Source organism: Athene cunicularia (genome assembly GCF_003259725.1).
Source record: "Athene cunicularia isolate RWA chromosome 2 unlocalized genomic scaffold, athCun1 chr2_part1, whole genome shotgun sequence".
Lineage (NCBI taxonomy): Eukaryota > Metazoa > Chordata > Aves > Strigiformes > Strigidae > Athene > Athene cunicularia.
The window spans coordinates 27983395-28000827 of NW_020799095.1; the positions used below are offsets into that span (position 1 = coordinate 27983395).

General features: G+C 34.9%; 1 protein-coding gene across 5 annotated transcripts in view; it reads right to left on the reverse strand.

Moving 5' to 3' along the window:
* The window catches only part of AKAP9 (A-kinase anchoring protein 9), a 90233-nt gene that overhangs the window by 24002 nt on the left and 48798 nt on the right, over nt 1-17433 (reverse strand). For 3 of the 5 annotated variants that reach the window (XM_026843293.1, XM_026843296.1, XM_026843292.1), the window contains 7 exons: nt 13503-13665; nt 8873-9085; nt 7617-7655; nt 6192-6424; nt 3569-3688; nt 1022-1198; nt 811-915 (listed from right to left, as the gene is read on the reverse strand). In XM_026843293.1, the coding sequence (XP_026699094.1) occupies nt 811-915; nt 1022-1198; nt 3569-3688; nt 6192-6424; nt 7617-7655; nt 8873-9085; nt 13503-13665 (1050 nt within the window). The remainder of the gene's footprint in view (nt 1-810; nt 916-1021; nt 1199-3568; nt 3689-6191; nt 6425-7616; nt 7656-8872; nt 9086-13502; nt 13666-17433) is intronic. The other 2 variants (XM_026843294.1, XM_026843295.1) reach the window with 2 other exon arrangements.

A 17433-nucleotide genomic window follows, 5' to 3' on the forward strand; every position in this document is an offset into this window, starting at 1 on the left:
CCAAAAATTCAATGTCACCATTTTCAAGTGCAATGTCTACATTAAACTAGTTTGGTATGCAAAAACAAACCAGTGAGCAAGTCCCTTATGAGGCCAGCCTGAGAGAGTTGGGGTTGTTCAACCTGGAGAAGTCTCCAGTGAGACCTTATAGCAGCCTACCAGTACTTAAAGGTGGCCTACAGGAAAGATGGGGAGGAACTCTTTATCAGGGAATGTAGTGATAGAATGAGGGGGGTAATGGTTTTAAACTGAAAGAGGGTAGATTTAGATTAGATGTAAGGAAGAAGTTCCTCACTGTGAGGGTGGTGAGACACTGGGACAGGTTGCCCAGAGAAGCTGTGGCTGCCCCCTCCCTGGTGGTGTTCAAGGCCAGGTTGGACGGGGCTTTGAGCAACCTGGGCTAGTGGGAGGTGTCCCTGCCCATGGCAGGGGGGTTGGAACAAGATGATATTTAAGGTCCCTTCCAAGCCAAACCATTCTATGACTATATGATATGAATGTGTACTGAGTGACATTCTAAGTCCTTAAACTGAATGGAATTTTAAAACCCACTAATATCACCTGAAATCACTATGAAGTTTTTCTTAATTGGGCTGAATTTTGATTCCCCAAAGTCTCTTGTAAGTTATAAGCATTAACATAGACAGTAACAACAATTATCATGGCTCACAAGAGAATTTCAAAGGTATTTGGATTGCCATCTCTGATCTGTTAAAAAATTTCATCTGTGTAAGTTCAAACTCAACAGAAAGCAAAAACTGACAAACCAAAGTATCAGTGAAAACACTGAACATTTCACTAGTATTTTACCTCCTTTTCCTTTCTGTCCACAGCTTCTCGCTCAGCTTGCAGTTGTACTTCAAGAGGTAATTCTCCCTTTACTATGATGGTGCCAAACTGTTTCCTTTCCTCCACCTTTAAGTATAAATATTATTAATAAACAAATAAAAAAGATATACTCTTTTGTTCTCAAGAAAATAAGAAAGTAGTAAATACACGATAATTTTAGACCAAGCAATACCTTTTGCAAGTTGTCTGCACTGATGATTAAGGCTTGTTCCAGTTCTCTGATCCTGCATTCCAGTTTCTCAATTTCTTCATTTCGTTCTTGTATATCTCTCTGAAGTTGCTCCTTAGAGAGCAAAAGCTCACTGCATTTGTCTGTTTTTTCTTTCAGATGATTTGTTAACTGTTCAACCTGGTGACAATACGGCAGGAAGATGAATATATTGTACTAGATTGGAAGGGTTTGCTAGCAATAGCAACAGCACTCATTTTTGATAGAGCAGAAATATTCCTCAATTTTTCTCATAACCCAACTCCTACACTTTAGGTGAAACAGAATGTAAAGTCAGAACACTGTAGTGGTATATCCAACAAATACAAACAGCATTTTTAAATAGTCATATATTCTGTGCTACATCACCTGCTCTCTAAAACTGACCTTGACTTTCTGAAGCCTTCAGATTCACTAGTCAGTTAAAAGCAAGTAGCATGGCATCCCTACGCAGCCCACTAAAAGGACACCTTTAGCATCTATGGATGAAATGTCTTGACCCTAAGGTCAATATGCTATTTGCAACTTTGAGGTATATCATAGTTCTAAAAATCTGTGACAAAGCATTCTGAATGTCAGTAGTTCAGAAACAACATATTAAAAAAGTAACTGAAGTAGTAAAGATAGGAATGGATCACAGTTCTAAAAGTTTGTCAGAAATTATTAATAAAATTTACAGTTAAGAAATATGTGTAACAAATTGATGGTATTAGGCCTAATGCCTAAAGGTAGAAGATTCAAAGCATTTCAATAGATAGGAGAGAAAAGGACCAGAACGTAAAGCTGACAGGATGGTATTACTGACATTATCCATCCATGAGTAACATCAAAGTCTGAAGTGACTACAGAAAAGTCCTGGGAGAGAAATGAAAAAAGAAAAATCAAGTCTAGAGCAGACTCTTTACGACAACTCTCCGGGGAGTAAGTTGACACAGTAAGCTGAAACAATAGTAAAAAAGAAACTAAGTTATCAACAGAAATTGCTCATTGCAAAGCAAAAGAGCATTAAAAAAACCCGTGCAACTATGAAAAAATAAAGCAGCTATCTCAGAAAAGCATGAGAAATAATGATAAAATGTATATTTATGAAATATTCCAAGTAATATTGTGATATCAAAATATACTATATAGAGTAAGACTATGTGCTTCATTTGATAGAAATTAAATGTAAATCTAATAAACTATTGAAAATTCTTTCTATAATTTGTAATGTATCACATTGACACCACCCAGCTCTAAAACAGCTGCTACACCTGTGCTGGTGGCAGACAATTTTATTATCTATCTTTCTACCTACTAAAAAATTCTAATTTAAAAGCATCTAATATAAATCTCAAAATTTTAGTCAGTTACAGCCTGCTTTAAAACTTCCATTGTAGCCTATCTGTCAACTTAAGACTATACATGCATGTGTGTATGTGCATATAAACCAGGACAATTTTTACATATATATATTCTGTACAGAAAAATAGGGCAATTTTTATTATGCTATCAAATTTGAAATTTGGGAGGGGGAGAATTTATTTTTTTTTAAAAGAGAGAATTTTAACCGGGAATTCACACACTACTCATGCCCCAAACTATAAACAGGCACATAACAAAATTAACTCAAAATGAACATGCTGGATTCAGGAAAACTAATCATGCTAAAAAGTCTCCCCCATCTGTGGAACATGTCAACAGGCGAGGAGTATGCACAGACTTGGAGATAGAAAGAAATAGATGCAGAATTTCTTTGTATGTGTTGGTTAACACATCCCCAGCTAATTCCAGAAGATTCATTGTTCACAGAGGCTGATAACAGCCATATCACATAGTACTGACTAAATACTTTGACTGTAAGATTTCTTACAAACCTTTCTATTAAAATGTATTTTAAAAATTAAATACACCTCTAAATCTGTGAATTGTAAGTAAATATTTTGGCAACTTATATCTCACATATATCAATTTATGTCCTATTACTGTCTACAGTCCTAAAGCATATAACATAGAATACTAAATATTGCTAATATTTAATAATTGAATTACAGAAACTGAACTACTTCAGTTAAGAATTTTGATTTGAAAAATCACAGTGCAACCTAAGAGATATTTTAATACCGAAAATCAGGCAAGAAAATAATGCAAAAATACCAGTCTTACTCAAGAAGCAGGACACAAGAAAACCTACAAAAAATAAAGTGTAATTTAATTGACTAACAGGTCATCAAACAAAACATGCAAAAGCTTCATAATATATAGCATTTTCACTGCTATACATTATACAATATATACAACCAACAAGCCTAAAAATATGCAATATATTACAACCAATCAGCCTAAAAAGCCCCAAACCAGTTTCACCACTTTGCCTCAACACCTGACCCTTCATTTAAGGGGATTTACTTTCCTTCCTGCTTTGTAAATGGATGCAGGTTAGGTACACTATTAAATAGCTTCATTATAATATCTTAGCAGCTGTCAAGTTGTCATTTACATTCATTGAGTACAAGTAGTAAAATGTGTTACCTCTCTGGTTTGATGTTCATTAACAGGCTGACTCCTTTGGGGAATCTTAAGCTGTTGTTCCAGCTTCTGTATCTCTTGCTGGAATACATCTCTCTCATGCTCTCGGTCAATTGCTTGCTCCTGAAAGTTAAGAAATTATACAGATACACCATTTGATTTATAAACTATCTAAATTAAGTATATTACTACTTATTTCCCTTAATGTGAGGCCAGTAAGAGTATGCCAGTATTTTTAAGGTAGCAGAACCCCTTGAAGCTACTATTAACAAAAACTTCTTTCATCCTTTAAGGCAACAAATTTCACATTCCTTTTTATTAAAAATTAGAACAGCATAGATCCAGTATTATTTCAGAAAAATGATGGGTTTGTTTCTTCTGTTTCAGGTACACCACACAAATGCTAACAGACCAATATTTCATGATCTTCTTTCCTAATGTTTGTCTTTAACATATGTAGCATAAATAGAAACTGAGAAATTAACTCTGCGCTAATTTTGTTGAGTCAACAGCAAAAAAACCCCACTAAAACAACTTATAAATTGTTGAATTTTGCATTTCAGTTTTACTTTTGACCAGTTTTGGTTATTATACATCTTTATATAGGAAATAATGTGCAACTGGTAGCATCAAGTGAAAGCATCACCTTCAAATGCCACTTTGTAAAACAGAAAACCTTATCAGATGCATTAAATAAACTAGCTGAATTATCCAATACAATGAGGAATGTTTCTGTCTAGCAACAAAATATTTTACAAAAATTCAGGAAACCAGAATAAAACCTCAACCTTTACAAGCTGCATCTGTTTACAAACTCACCTGTTGTTTCAAGGAAACAGCAGAATTCTAATGCTAGTTACACAGCTACTTATCTCAGTAGTCTGTAACTCTCCAGTTCATGCTACTGATAATCCCAAACCATAATGCATTTATGACTATGGAATTTGTAATAGGAATTTTTATGTCTGAACTTTGTCCTATTACGACACACTACTTTCAGTGAGAAAAATAATCTTGTAACTGTAGAAAATGAAATAAAGCAAATCGATTTGTGCTATGAAGTATCTGGAAAGATCTAAAGATCTCTCCTTTAATACTGTTTAGTAATAAATTATGCAGACAAAGTGCCACAAGGTTTTGTATTTACTATGTAAAAAATTATTCCACCCTACTGCTGTCATCTGGAAAGTTAACTGAGAAAGCACAGAAATAACAGTTTTCTTTCAGCAGCAGTATAGGACACATAAAAGGAATAAAACAGGAGAAGGTGGTGGTGAGGAAGATTGTGTTTGCTGAAAATGTGGTAAAGTCCAAAAATTGCAGAGACAGCCTGAGTCAGGAAGAAGTTGGGTACAACAGAGGCAGCTGCCACTGTGAATGGGGACAAATACACATGTAACATAACTGTGTGGAAGGTGTAGCTTATTATCTGGAGGTAGATTATTGGAGACTATAAAGGAAGACTATAAAAGAAGCTTAGAGAAATTATGTTTTCAATTTCCAAGTACAAATAAAGCTGACTACTTAATGCATCGAATCACAGAGTAATTTGGGTTGGAAGAGACATTTAAAGGTCATCTAGTCAATCTTCAACTAGGTTGATCACGTTGCTCAGAGCCCCATCCAACTTGACCTTGAATGCTTCTAGGGATGGGGCATCTACCACCTCCCCGGGCAACCTGTTCTAGCATCTTACTGCCCTCACAGTGAGGAACTTCTTCCCTATAGCTGATCCAAGTCTATCCTCTTTCAGTTTAAAACCATTACCCCTCGTCCTATGGCAACAGGCCCTGCTAAAAAGTTTGTTCCTATTTTTCTTATAATCGCCCTTTAAGTACTGAAAGGCTTCCCTGGAGCCTTCTCTTCTTCCTGCTGAACAACTCCAGCTCTCTCAGCCTGTCCTCCAAAGGGAGGTGCTCCAAGCCCCCAATCACTTTTGTGGACTCCTCCGGACTCACTCGAGCAGGTCCATGTCCTTCTTATGTTGGGGGCCCCAGAGCTGGACACAGCACTCCAGGTGGGGTTCCACCGGAGCAGAGTAGAGGGGGACAATCCCGTCCCTCAACCTGCTGGCCACACTTGTCTTGATGCAGCCCAGGATACAGTTGGCTTGCTGGGCTGTGAATGGACATTATCAGCTCATGTCCAGCTTTTCATCCACCAGCACCCCCAAGTCCTTCTCTGTAGGGCTGCTCTCAATCCATGCATCCTCCAGTCTATATTGATACCAGGGGTTTCCCCAGCTGAGGTGCAGGACCTTGCACAGACTTTAGATTAATTCTAACAGACTTTACTGAAAAACATGGAAATTCCACAATCTAGAACAACAACTACAACAAAACGTTCACAAAAATGTTTCCTCATTAATGTCAGAAGTTTCCCATTATTTTAAACATTTGAGAAGCTTACTAAATTAGAAATACTGAGTAGTCTTAAGCAACCATCTCAAATGAATTTTTAACTTTTAAAATGTTAATTAAATTCTTGGGCTGAAATCTAAACACTGTTCCTATCATGTACTTCTTTATGTTTGCTCTAAATATGAAAAAAATAGCATTGCCTGCTGAACTAAACTCAGTACAGGTGCCCACCCACATTCATGAAACTAGCCTTTCACCATACTTACATCTAGAAATTTTCTTGTTTTCTCAAGTTGCTTCTCCAAAGCCTGGTTTTGCTGCCTTAAGTCCATTAGTTCTGCATTTTTTTCTTGCTCTAGTTCTATGAACCGATTGACCTGTTCTTCCAGGTCTATTTCCAAGACTTTCACTTGCTTCTGAAGGTCATCATACTCTTTTTCAGCTTGACGCTGTACTTCAATTTTTTCTTTCATTAGCTTTTCTGTTTCCTCCAGCAATTCTGGTTACAATAAAAGCATCACACACTACTTTTAGATATGAATAGTTAGTAATGTTATGAAGCAAAACCACTCCCCAAGGTATCCATGCTGTATTCTGCAGAAGGATGTGAACTGGTTTGGGTTTTTACTATTTTTCTTTTTTAGAAAATGGGTTTTCTACTGAAAAACAATCAAGATAACCACTACAGCAAATTCATAATAAAATGACTATCCTTTAGTTAGTCTTCAGAGGACTGTTAGTGAAGTTGTATCAGATCACTTCCCTGTTTAAGTTTCATGTAAATTAAAAAGTCTATGTATAACTGAAAATAAAATAAAATGCATGGGTTCAAACCACAGCTAGAATCAGCACAGGGCTTAACAATGAAGTACAGAAAACCCAACCCTCTTCTCATCCCCAGCTTCAGTAAAACCCATCCACTCCCAGTCTTCATCTTTAATGTGATACATATAAATAATTTGAAGGAAATATTGAAAGACTTAGCGAGGTTGCCAGGCAGACAGGGAAATTACTGACCTGTAACTGGAGCTTTGTAAAATCAGTGACTGCATGGATGCCCAATTTTGAGACCTCATGAAAAGACTGACATGCATATATAGTAAAGCCCCAAACCACTCTATTAAGACTCTTAAGCCACAGCCCACTGAAGTATATATTAACTAACCGTACGCATCCTTTGAGGTAAAATCCAAACTGTAAATTGCAATTACATTTGGAGAATCTTTAAAACATGATTGATATTTAGACAGAAACAATGCAATTTACTTTCACTATAGAAGAAAGATCCTTTAGGCACCATCATCTTACATCATATTTAACCAATTCTCATTTCTAGATAATATCAATATAATACAGTCTTTAGTTATCATAATGAATGACTCAACTGTCTTTGGAAATAAAAAAGAAAAAAAAAGCTACAAAAATATCCCTCCAATACGATCTATGTATCTGTAATTCATAGGTGAATAAGATGATGGTTATTCATGAATTTGCTCATTATGTTTAGAAATTATAAGAAATGTTGTTAGCGAAATGTAAAACTGAGTATGAAATACAACATCAAAGCTGCAGGCCAGTAAGAATTACAAGTAATGTCAGTAAGCCAAAAGCCCAATAATCCTGATTAACAATGTCAGTACGTGTAAGTCTTCCACCCAGTTACAGATTGGCCATGCAACATACAAACACACCTGCTTGGGAAGCTGCATCGACTGCAGCATCTACTAGGCCTAGGAGAATAGAGAGAGAGAGAAAAAACAAAAAAAGAAGCAAAGTAATTCACATGCCAGCTATAGTTTTCTTGTGGTGCAATAATGTAAGAGAAAATGAAGCCAAAGGTAGATGTGGCATTTAATGACAAAGCTGTTGAGATAACTTAGGGAATGAGGTAAGTTATTTTGGTATGCATGATATAAATACCTACACATATTTATAGAATTGACTATGCTTAAAGTTGTTATACATGAAAGTAACTTTAAAATATCTAGAAACCTAAAACATATAACAAATAACTAAACTGGAGTCACAGACAAGAATCTCCTTTACTATCAAGTTGGAAACAACAGGCTGCTCTTAAAATTTCATTGTTACACAAAGTGGACGTAGGAAATTGCAAATATGCATCAAGATGAGTAATTTATAAAATTAGCAACATTATAAATTGCCATAAACTTTTAGAAATTAAATGGTAATTTCATCCTTACAATGTTATACTGTAACTTTGCACTTGCAATACTTGAAAGATCAGTAAGTCTTAAAATACCACTATTATAACTTTCTTCCCCTCTCAAACATAAAATATTAAGTTACTTGTTTAAGGAAGAAAAGATACATTTCCTTCATGAAGGTAAATGCTTTTTTTGAGTAAGTGGTTAGTCAGATTACATGGACATGGTATTTATCTGAAATTTTCACCATCAGTGCTGCAAGTTTTCATTATTGGTAGATAACAGGCTTTCCTTATCACCCAACTTTGTGCAATTCCAAGGGAGGAATTTGTTATAAAAGTGTATCTTCTGTGTCTAAAATAAGTATGGCCATCATGTGTAGTTCAGTCATGTTCTGGTTTTGTTTCTGTTCTAGCTATGTTTGATTGTCCCTCTAAAACTCTGGAAAGTATTTAGACCAGTATTTTATCCATAGGTGCTAACTTCAAGATATTCCATCTCTAGTGATAATAAAAGTAGATTTTCCAGGTATTGAGCTTTTACTGGCTTAAAGAACAACTGTGATTGCTCAACACTTCTGAAAATTAAGTCATTTTTTGTTTAAATATAATGAAAATTTACCATGCTAACATTAGACATCAGGTATGAAAAGATCACATTTTCCCCTATCACATTTGTATTAATGATTACAAGGATGGGTGGGGAAGCATTCACCAAGACTATTTATTTTATTTGAAAGTTTAAGAAAATCTCATAGAAAGATTGTGATGAATACATACGCTGCTCTACTGGCCCCGCATCTGCTCTCATGGCGTCCTTCTGTCTGGAGAGCAACTCCTTTTCTTCCTGGATCTGCTGCTGTTCAGCCTCTAACTCCTGCAATTTGTTACCTGTACACAGTAGTTCTTGCTCAAGATGGTCAATTACATCTATTTTTTCCTGGAGTTGTTTTTCCAGAAATGCTTTTTCATCTGCATAACCATCAATGAGGCCTGTAGAACATCAATTTTGGGGCAGATATAATAGACAATAAAAAACAATTTGAATTCTTTTGTATGGTCAAGTCACTATAGTATTCTCACACGAATGCACATGCATGTTAGATACTGAGCATCTGACAACTTCTACTGCTGTCCTTGTTATTTTTCCATGATGAACAAATTACAGGAAGGATAGCACAAGACCAAATATAGCTCTTAATTTTTCCTCAGTGCAAGACCTCTGGAGCAAATAGGAACTCCAAAGCCAAGGAAAGAGAAGCGTGTAATAGACACAGAAGAAACAAGAAATTTCAAATAAATTCAGGTGCCATTTCAAATAAGTTCGGATGCTATTTTAGGTGCCTCAAGACATTTGTCTGACCTCAAACCACAGCTTTTGTAAGATCATGGGTCTCCTGTAGGTCAGGTATAATACAGATGCCTCCAACATCATAAGGTACCAAAACTGGCCACAGGTGTCCATGTTTAGCACCTGAATCTCTCCCAAAATCCCTGTAACACCTGACATCTAAGAAACAATTCAATTTCTTTACTATTAATGCACAATTTGTAAAGTAGTACAAAACAATTAATGATCTTTTTCACAGAGAATTTGGGACACTACCTTGAGAATATGTCTTGTATGCTTTTAAAAATTGCTTCATGGTCAAGTAGTTTATCTAGGAGACTGAGGGGGAGCTCTTTTAGCTTTATGAATGATATTACAGACGTAAGAAATGGCACCATCTTGGGATGATGCAGAAGTGAGCACAAAGCTAAAGACTTAGGAAGAAACAGTCAATTTCCTTGAGGGCTGTACAAACTAAACTGAGATCCTGTAATGGTATTGGCTTCAGAAGTTTCCCATCAGTGCTTTCAGAAATATCTGATCACAGAACACAGAAGATATTTTTATTGAGTGACATAAGGTACTAGATAGGTATATTCCAGACTTCCATGGTAAGGTGTGTTCTGTCATGTTGGATACCAATGGTTTCAAAAGACAAATAGGACATCAGTGATATGATGTCCACTTTCTCAGACACACATCTATGATAGGTCACAGTTTTCTTCCTACTAAACCCACAAAAATGTAAGTACTGTTTTTTCAATATCAAACCATTTTCAATATGAAAGAACTTTGTCAGTATAAATCTATATTTTTTGAGTTAGTATTAAAATGGATTATACCCTGGCTTGAGAATATAAGAAAACTAAAGATGTTTCCATTTGTAGACAAAGTCAAACCTCTGTGAGCACTTAGTTCTGTATCAGAGGAAATTGAGTAACAGCGGTCTTCGCATATACAGTCTGAGAAACACAGGTCTGGTCCTCATGCATATCAATCATGCACTGCCGACCAATCTTTTTTTCCAGACTTGAATTCACAGAGAACATAGCCACAGAGGGACTGGATGTTGAAACAAAACCTACTGAACTAGAAATCTCATTAACAGCATTTCAAACATTTCAGACAATACAAATTCTAGTAGTTATTCCCACTGTATCAGACGCTGTTCACAATGAGTACTTAGATTAGAAGTTGAGAGGGCATTCCCAGGCTAAATGGAGTGCACACCCCCACCAAAAAGGTATGAACAATGAAGTAGTCGTCTGCTAAGATGATGTGTTGTGGTGTTTACTCCTGCCTTTTTTTTTTTTTTTAAGAGATGTAATGAAAGTTGTCAGAGTTCAGTGAACAAATTGGCATTAGTTCTTCTATCACATTAGATAAGTCATATCTGACACCACTAAAACACAAGAAGTTTGAAAATGTCTCAGCTGCAGCAGTTTTTGTGTAAGAAGGAAAAATGATCAAAAATGACACATTTTATCTCAGGAGAAGACAGAGTACCATCAGATGTATAATGAACTAAGACATTGTTCTGCATACCTATCTAAGAAATTTGATAAAAGAATGTAGTTTGGCTTTGTCAAAGTACACTCACAACTCAGTTCAATGAGCAGAAAAAATTAAATAAAGAGTTTACAGAACTTTTGCTTTGTTATATCAACACCAAGTCTTATATCTGCCAAGCCTTATAAATTGATATTGCTATTGCTCTGATTAAAATTAAATTCCAGTTAAAAATTTCTGAAGATTGCTTTAACTTCATATACTTCCAAGGTTTTTTTCCCCGAATAAAAAATTACCAGATAAAATCCAGAGTGAAAAACCTAGCTTCATAACTCTCGCTGGATTTTTGTATTTAATATACTTTCTTTGCTAGCAAAAAATAAAAACTTGACTTATCTGTTATATCTCCAAACCAGGCTCTGATGGAATATTTCAAGTATTTAATAAAATTTTACAGTTAAATTTTGCCTTAATTTACATATGGGCAGTCCTATTATCTACAAATTGGCATCTATATAGTAAGAATTTGGAGTTTCTTTCCTGCTATTAGTTTGTTTGCACAAACTAATTTTATAACAGAAGTGTGTTGCTCAAGAGAACCACCTAGTCAATCTTAAGAGTTTTTGCTTGTCTGATGGTAACAGGATAAAAATATGAAAACAGAAACGGGATAATAAGCAGATCTTGTTCTGTGGGATGTCATCTTCAAATAGTTATGCATGCACTCTTTGCAATAGAGCCCTGCACAAATGCAAATCTATTTATAGTAAATGAAAAGGCAAGCTTGTAGTTCTTAGTGGAGAACCTGACTAAGCCAAAAAGATACAGATCAAGAACGCAAAGCAACAGAGATAAGTTCGTAATAAAAACATTCATTTAATAAATGAGTCTCTAGTACTTTTTTAAAATGCTACTTGTAGAATTAAAACCTATGCAGACAGCTGACATTATGACAGATTTCTACCTTTAAGTAAAACTTAATACTAAATTCTCTGCTTTGTCCTAATGTATTAGTCTATTTTACTTTATTATTGAAGATTTGTGAATAAATATTCTATCAAGACAAAAATATTATCCAAGAAAAGCAACAACAGACATAAAAGCTGCTTACATTCTGAAACTCATCAAGACTAAACAGTTTTCTAACTCCATCTGTGCAAGAATATGAATTCTTAGGCCATCTATACTTTGGTGGATGATTTACTCTTTTTTGCATATTAAGATGTTTTCCATGCAAGATTTTACACTCTTAATTTAATATTAAAAAATAGTAATAATGCCTCTTTCAGATTTGATTCTATTCCCTCTGAAATTAATTTTCCTCCTTTATAGTTTTGCTAAAGCTATTGAAATGCTGCAGCTAGTACTAGTGCTGATGACACACAACATTTATGCTGTGTGAACTGACAGGCTACCAGCTGTCCTTCACACCGTATTTTAGACACATGGCTTAGAAACCTGCACTTAGTTCTTTTCAGGTTATGTGTGTCCCAGCTATTAATGGTGAATACATGTTTGATTATCACTCTATGTAAAAAGAGGAGGAACGGTGGCAGAGTAGCGTTCTCCACGAATAACATTTGCCTGTGAAACTTCACACTTCCACTTTGAAACAGAGAAGTCTGCTGAGCTTCTGAACTAACTAAAATATGTCTGCTTACTACTACAGAGATCCTACCTATAGCATAGGTGTTTTTTGCATTTTTTCCAGATGCCAATTACAAACATATAATAGTAGAAATGCTGGGTGGAAATAAAACATTCAGCTATTGAAGCAATAAAGCTACTTCTAAAGAACAAATTAAGTGTCTGTCAGATTTGAACATATTTTCCTGATGTCAGGAAAGATTATTAGATTTCCCCTGCTGTAACACCCTACAATTTTTAATTGCTTCCATAATGCAGTTGCAAATATACTTAAAAAAAATAATTTCAGAGTGCAAATCGAAACATATCACCACCATCAAATTCAGAGTGAAGGTTCTACATTTTTTATCTATGTTTGTGTGGAACTAAGTCAAGGTCATGAGGCAGCAGGCACAAATTGAAATACAGGAAACTTCATTTCAACATACAAAAAAATATTTATTTTTTTCTTTTCCCTCTTCAATGGTGGTCAAGCACTGGAAATGGCTTCCCAGAGATGTTGCAGACATTCAAAACTTGACTGGATACAGTCCTGTGCAACCTGCTCTACCCAGCCCCGCTCTGAGCAGGAGGTTGGAATAGATGATCTCAGAGGTGCCTTCCGGTCTCAACTATTTATGATTCTACAATTCTAAGCTGTTAATATTTAAGCTTGTCTGCACAAAGATATTATGATGAAATAAATGTATTTTGAGTATAATAACACATATACAACCTATTATTTTTAATGTCAGACAATAATAAGTGAGACAAAGTTGGGAAACAGTGACTGATGTGGACAGGGACCTCTGAAGGTCATCTTGCCCATAACTATCCAGAAAGCTGAATTCTAAAATTTGCGAAGAAACTGATCTAATTTGCAATTTCTTTACCCAATTAATAGGTGAGTGCAGTTTTCAATGACCCATCAAAAAAGCTACTTACCTTCAGCTTTACTAAGCTCCAAAGCCAACTGCTCTCTGGCTTTGGTTTCCTCATTAAGACGCTCTTGTAGTTCTTCCTGATACTTGATAAATTCTGTGGCTTCTTGTTGCTTTTTGAAAGACTCTCGCATGAGTTCTGTCTGAGTAATTTTAGCATGTTCAAGCTGCAATAGGAAAAAAATCACAGAAGTTAGATATACCAAAGGTTTTCTCATAAATAACTATACTATTATCCCTATTTAATTAACAGTTGCTTTAAAGTGTGATGAGAAGTCTCACATAATTCACTGGACATTCGATAAGATCTTTACTGAAGACACATTTGCAGACTACAATAGAAGACTGACTCAGTACAAAAGTCTAAGCATATAGGCTTTGTCAGTACAGTGAACTCAATGGACCACCTGTCTAAATCCGTATCTTTGTTCCAGTAATTTCTGGTTTATGAGTTTACAGTAGATTCACCTTTATTTACATTTGAGTTTTGTACTAAATACGAGTAAGCTATCACCCACCATATACTCAGAATGGCTATAAAACACTTCGTAAAACTGACACAAGTGGTGCTTCATCTCTTTTTCTCCTTAAGATGAAGATAAATAAGAACATCAGGAAAATGTGAATTTTGAATATATTGCACTTTTCAACCAACAAGATAGTAAGGCAATGCTTCTTGCATCTGTATCCACCAAACAGAATTATAAAGCATTCTTTTATTCTTCTCTACTTCTCTGATGAGTTAATATTTAATGTGTACTACCACACATGCAGTACAATCACACTATGTGCCTATCCTAAACTACTGGAAAACCAGGACTGAAATGCACAGAATTGTATACTTACAGTCCAGTTCAGACATACCCAAAGCAACAATTTCAAAAAGAATTAAAATTAGAATTACAAAAGCCAAATAGTAAAGAAGAAGCGTTACTCTAATGTTAGAAGTTTTGATGACACAAAATGTTCATCTAAGATAACAGCAAACTGGAGTCAATTAACAGAAATATTTCTACTTCTCAACTGTTAACTTTTACAGCCTACATCTACCTCTTTGATGGACAATTACATACAAATTGACAGAGCTGAACCAGGCATGAGTTCTTTGTATGGCTTGTATTCAAAATAAGACAATTTATTTTGAATAAGAACAAAGTCAGAAAATGAAAGAAGACATAATCCCTGCTCCTCTCCCTTTTTTTCCCTTTCTTTTCCTTTTTAATATTAAGGATATTGGCAGATATTTGTAAGATGGAAACATATGTGGCTTTGCTATGGTTACATGTTGTTTATTTCAAGTTCTTCAAAAAGAAAAGATTTCTCACCATTGCTAGTTAAGTTCAGGAGTGTGATTAGCTTGCTTTCAAATCTCAGAAAAATGGGCTAGGAATATTCTGTAGAATATTGCACACAGAATTATCCACTTAAAATTACACTTTGAAAAGAATGTCTGAATAGTCAGAACATTCATATTTAGAATACCTGATTTCTACAGCATTCATTTTTAGATGGACACCATTAACATGAACTAGTTATCCTGACAGGAGGTTAAAGAAAGGTTTAAATACTGCACCTGAATATCTGCACTGGTTTGAGATACTTCAAAAAATCACAGAGTATTCTTACTTTATTCTTACATTTTGAAGTACTTAATGAAAGACCCATCTCAGATAAAGAAAATATATGATAGGTTTAATGTACATAGACAACCATAAAAATTACTTAAGTGCATCAAATACTCCAAGTAAAACTCAGAATAAAAAACATTCTCCAGCTCTTTTCAAGAACTTAAGGAATTATTAAAAATATCATAGGGCAAAACCAAAAAGAAGCACAAATACGAACATGATTTTTCAAGACAAAAATTTCTTCATGGGATTACTAGAAGCCATTAGCAAGCTTGTGCTAGTTAACACTGTTAGTCAGTGCATGAAAGCTATAAAGGAACAATTTAAACTGAATGCAGCCCCGCCCCTCAATGTAAATTATTCACAGTGAGAAAAATGTAATATAATAAGTAACACTGAAATGCTTTAAAACGAGATCTCAAATCTCTGTAATTCAATACAGTTCTGTGTCTGCTAAATTTTTTTTCTTAGAAATGAACATTGAGAATTGTCTAATTAAAGCTCCTCAGTGCCCATTAGAAGCTAAGAAAAAACCTGTCAGCAGTACATAATAACTTTAACAATAGAGACAAGTGTATATACTTTTCCACTGCATTTTCTTCTACTTAAGCTGGTTTAAAATACAATTTCTTTTAAAATCTTCCATACTTACTGAATAGGGAGGTGTAGGCAAGGAGATTTTAGAGACAACTTTTAAAATGTGCCCATTTTTTTTGTGACTGAAGTGGAAAATTGAAGTATTTACAACTACAGAATTACTCTCATCCAAGTGCTCAGGAAAAGGAAAAGGATATGGTAAAGGCACACGAGATTCAATCTCGTATGTATCTTCTTCTTGGCCTTCAGTCCACAAACCACTAAACAGATTAGATGCCCAGTAAGTACGGTAAGAATCCATTCCAAAAAAAATCACCGTTGCTGTCTTCTGAACCGTCACATGGGTATTTGGCACTAGCTAGGCTAGTTTTAACTTCTAACAGCAATTTGTAATGAAGCATGCATATTTAACAGTCTGAATGCACATATCAGCACTGTTGGTGACAAATCTACTCAGAATCAGCAGGAAGCCTCAGATCACATCCTCAAATGGAGTAATTCAGAAGCAGATTAATCCAAAAGAGAGAGAGGTGCAAGAAAACTTCATATGGTCACTTCTAAAAATCCTTATTAGAGAGGTTTTATGTGAAAAAGTAACAGAAATCTTCCAATAGCAGCTGGCAGGTAATTTCCAAGGCAAGGAAGCATAATTTTGTTTTATCTGCACAGGTACACTGCAGCAGACAAACAAGCTAGCAGAACAGAAACTAAAAAATTATTCTCCATTATGGCAAATGAAAGAGAAATACACGTATGTCGTTATTTGCCTTCATTCTTGTTCTTGGAGTTAATTCAACAGGAAGAACTTCTCAAACTCTGCTAGTTTAAAGTCTTCCTGTTAGTATCTCGCAACCAAAAGAGTTCAGGGGAGTGGCCTGATTTATTTACCTATACATAACACCAGCAGGTGGAATTTGAATTGATACACCCACTATATGCCTTGCCTGAAAAGATTCAAACTGCATTTCAGGTCTGAAAATGTGTGTTCAGACAGGTCTCAAATAGTTACTTTGAAGATTTTGCCAGGTTTCTCTCACTCTTTTAAGTTTATTTAAAGAGATGGGTACATCTGTATGCAAAACACAACTGATTAAGAGGAAAGGTTAAAATCTTTTCTGCTCTTAATTAGTTTTAGATTATAAAATATTGCAGAGTAGAAAAACCCCGAAGTATTCACCTTCTGAATATTTAAAAATAATTGCCAAGTCACCTACAAACTCTTTGTATATACAGGAACTCTATATAATCCAGTAAACATACAACAGACATTGCAAAGCAGACAAGCTTTAACACTTGCAAAACAACTCTACAGAACAGCCAGAAAAGATGTCAATATTTATACTTAATACTGTGGGAAAATGTGTAAACATATTAACATTTATTAACTTTAAAAAAAACAGATACAATCATCAGGGATAAATCTCTATTTGTATAATGCATATTAATGAAAAAAATGTGTGTGTATGTGTCTGAGCCAAAACATAACTCTGTTGATGGTATTGGCAAGGTCTCAGCTACAAAGCTATGAAGGGAAAATAAATTTTCTTCATCAATTGATAATAAATAAAAATAAGCTGCTTAGAATACACTTGAGTACTTTCACTGGCATCATGAAAAGTAAATACTTACTGTAAAAATATGAGTTACAAAATTAAAATAATTTAGGGGTATATATAAAACTTCTGCATTTAAAGATGAGCAGTGAAATGT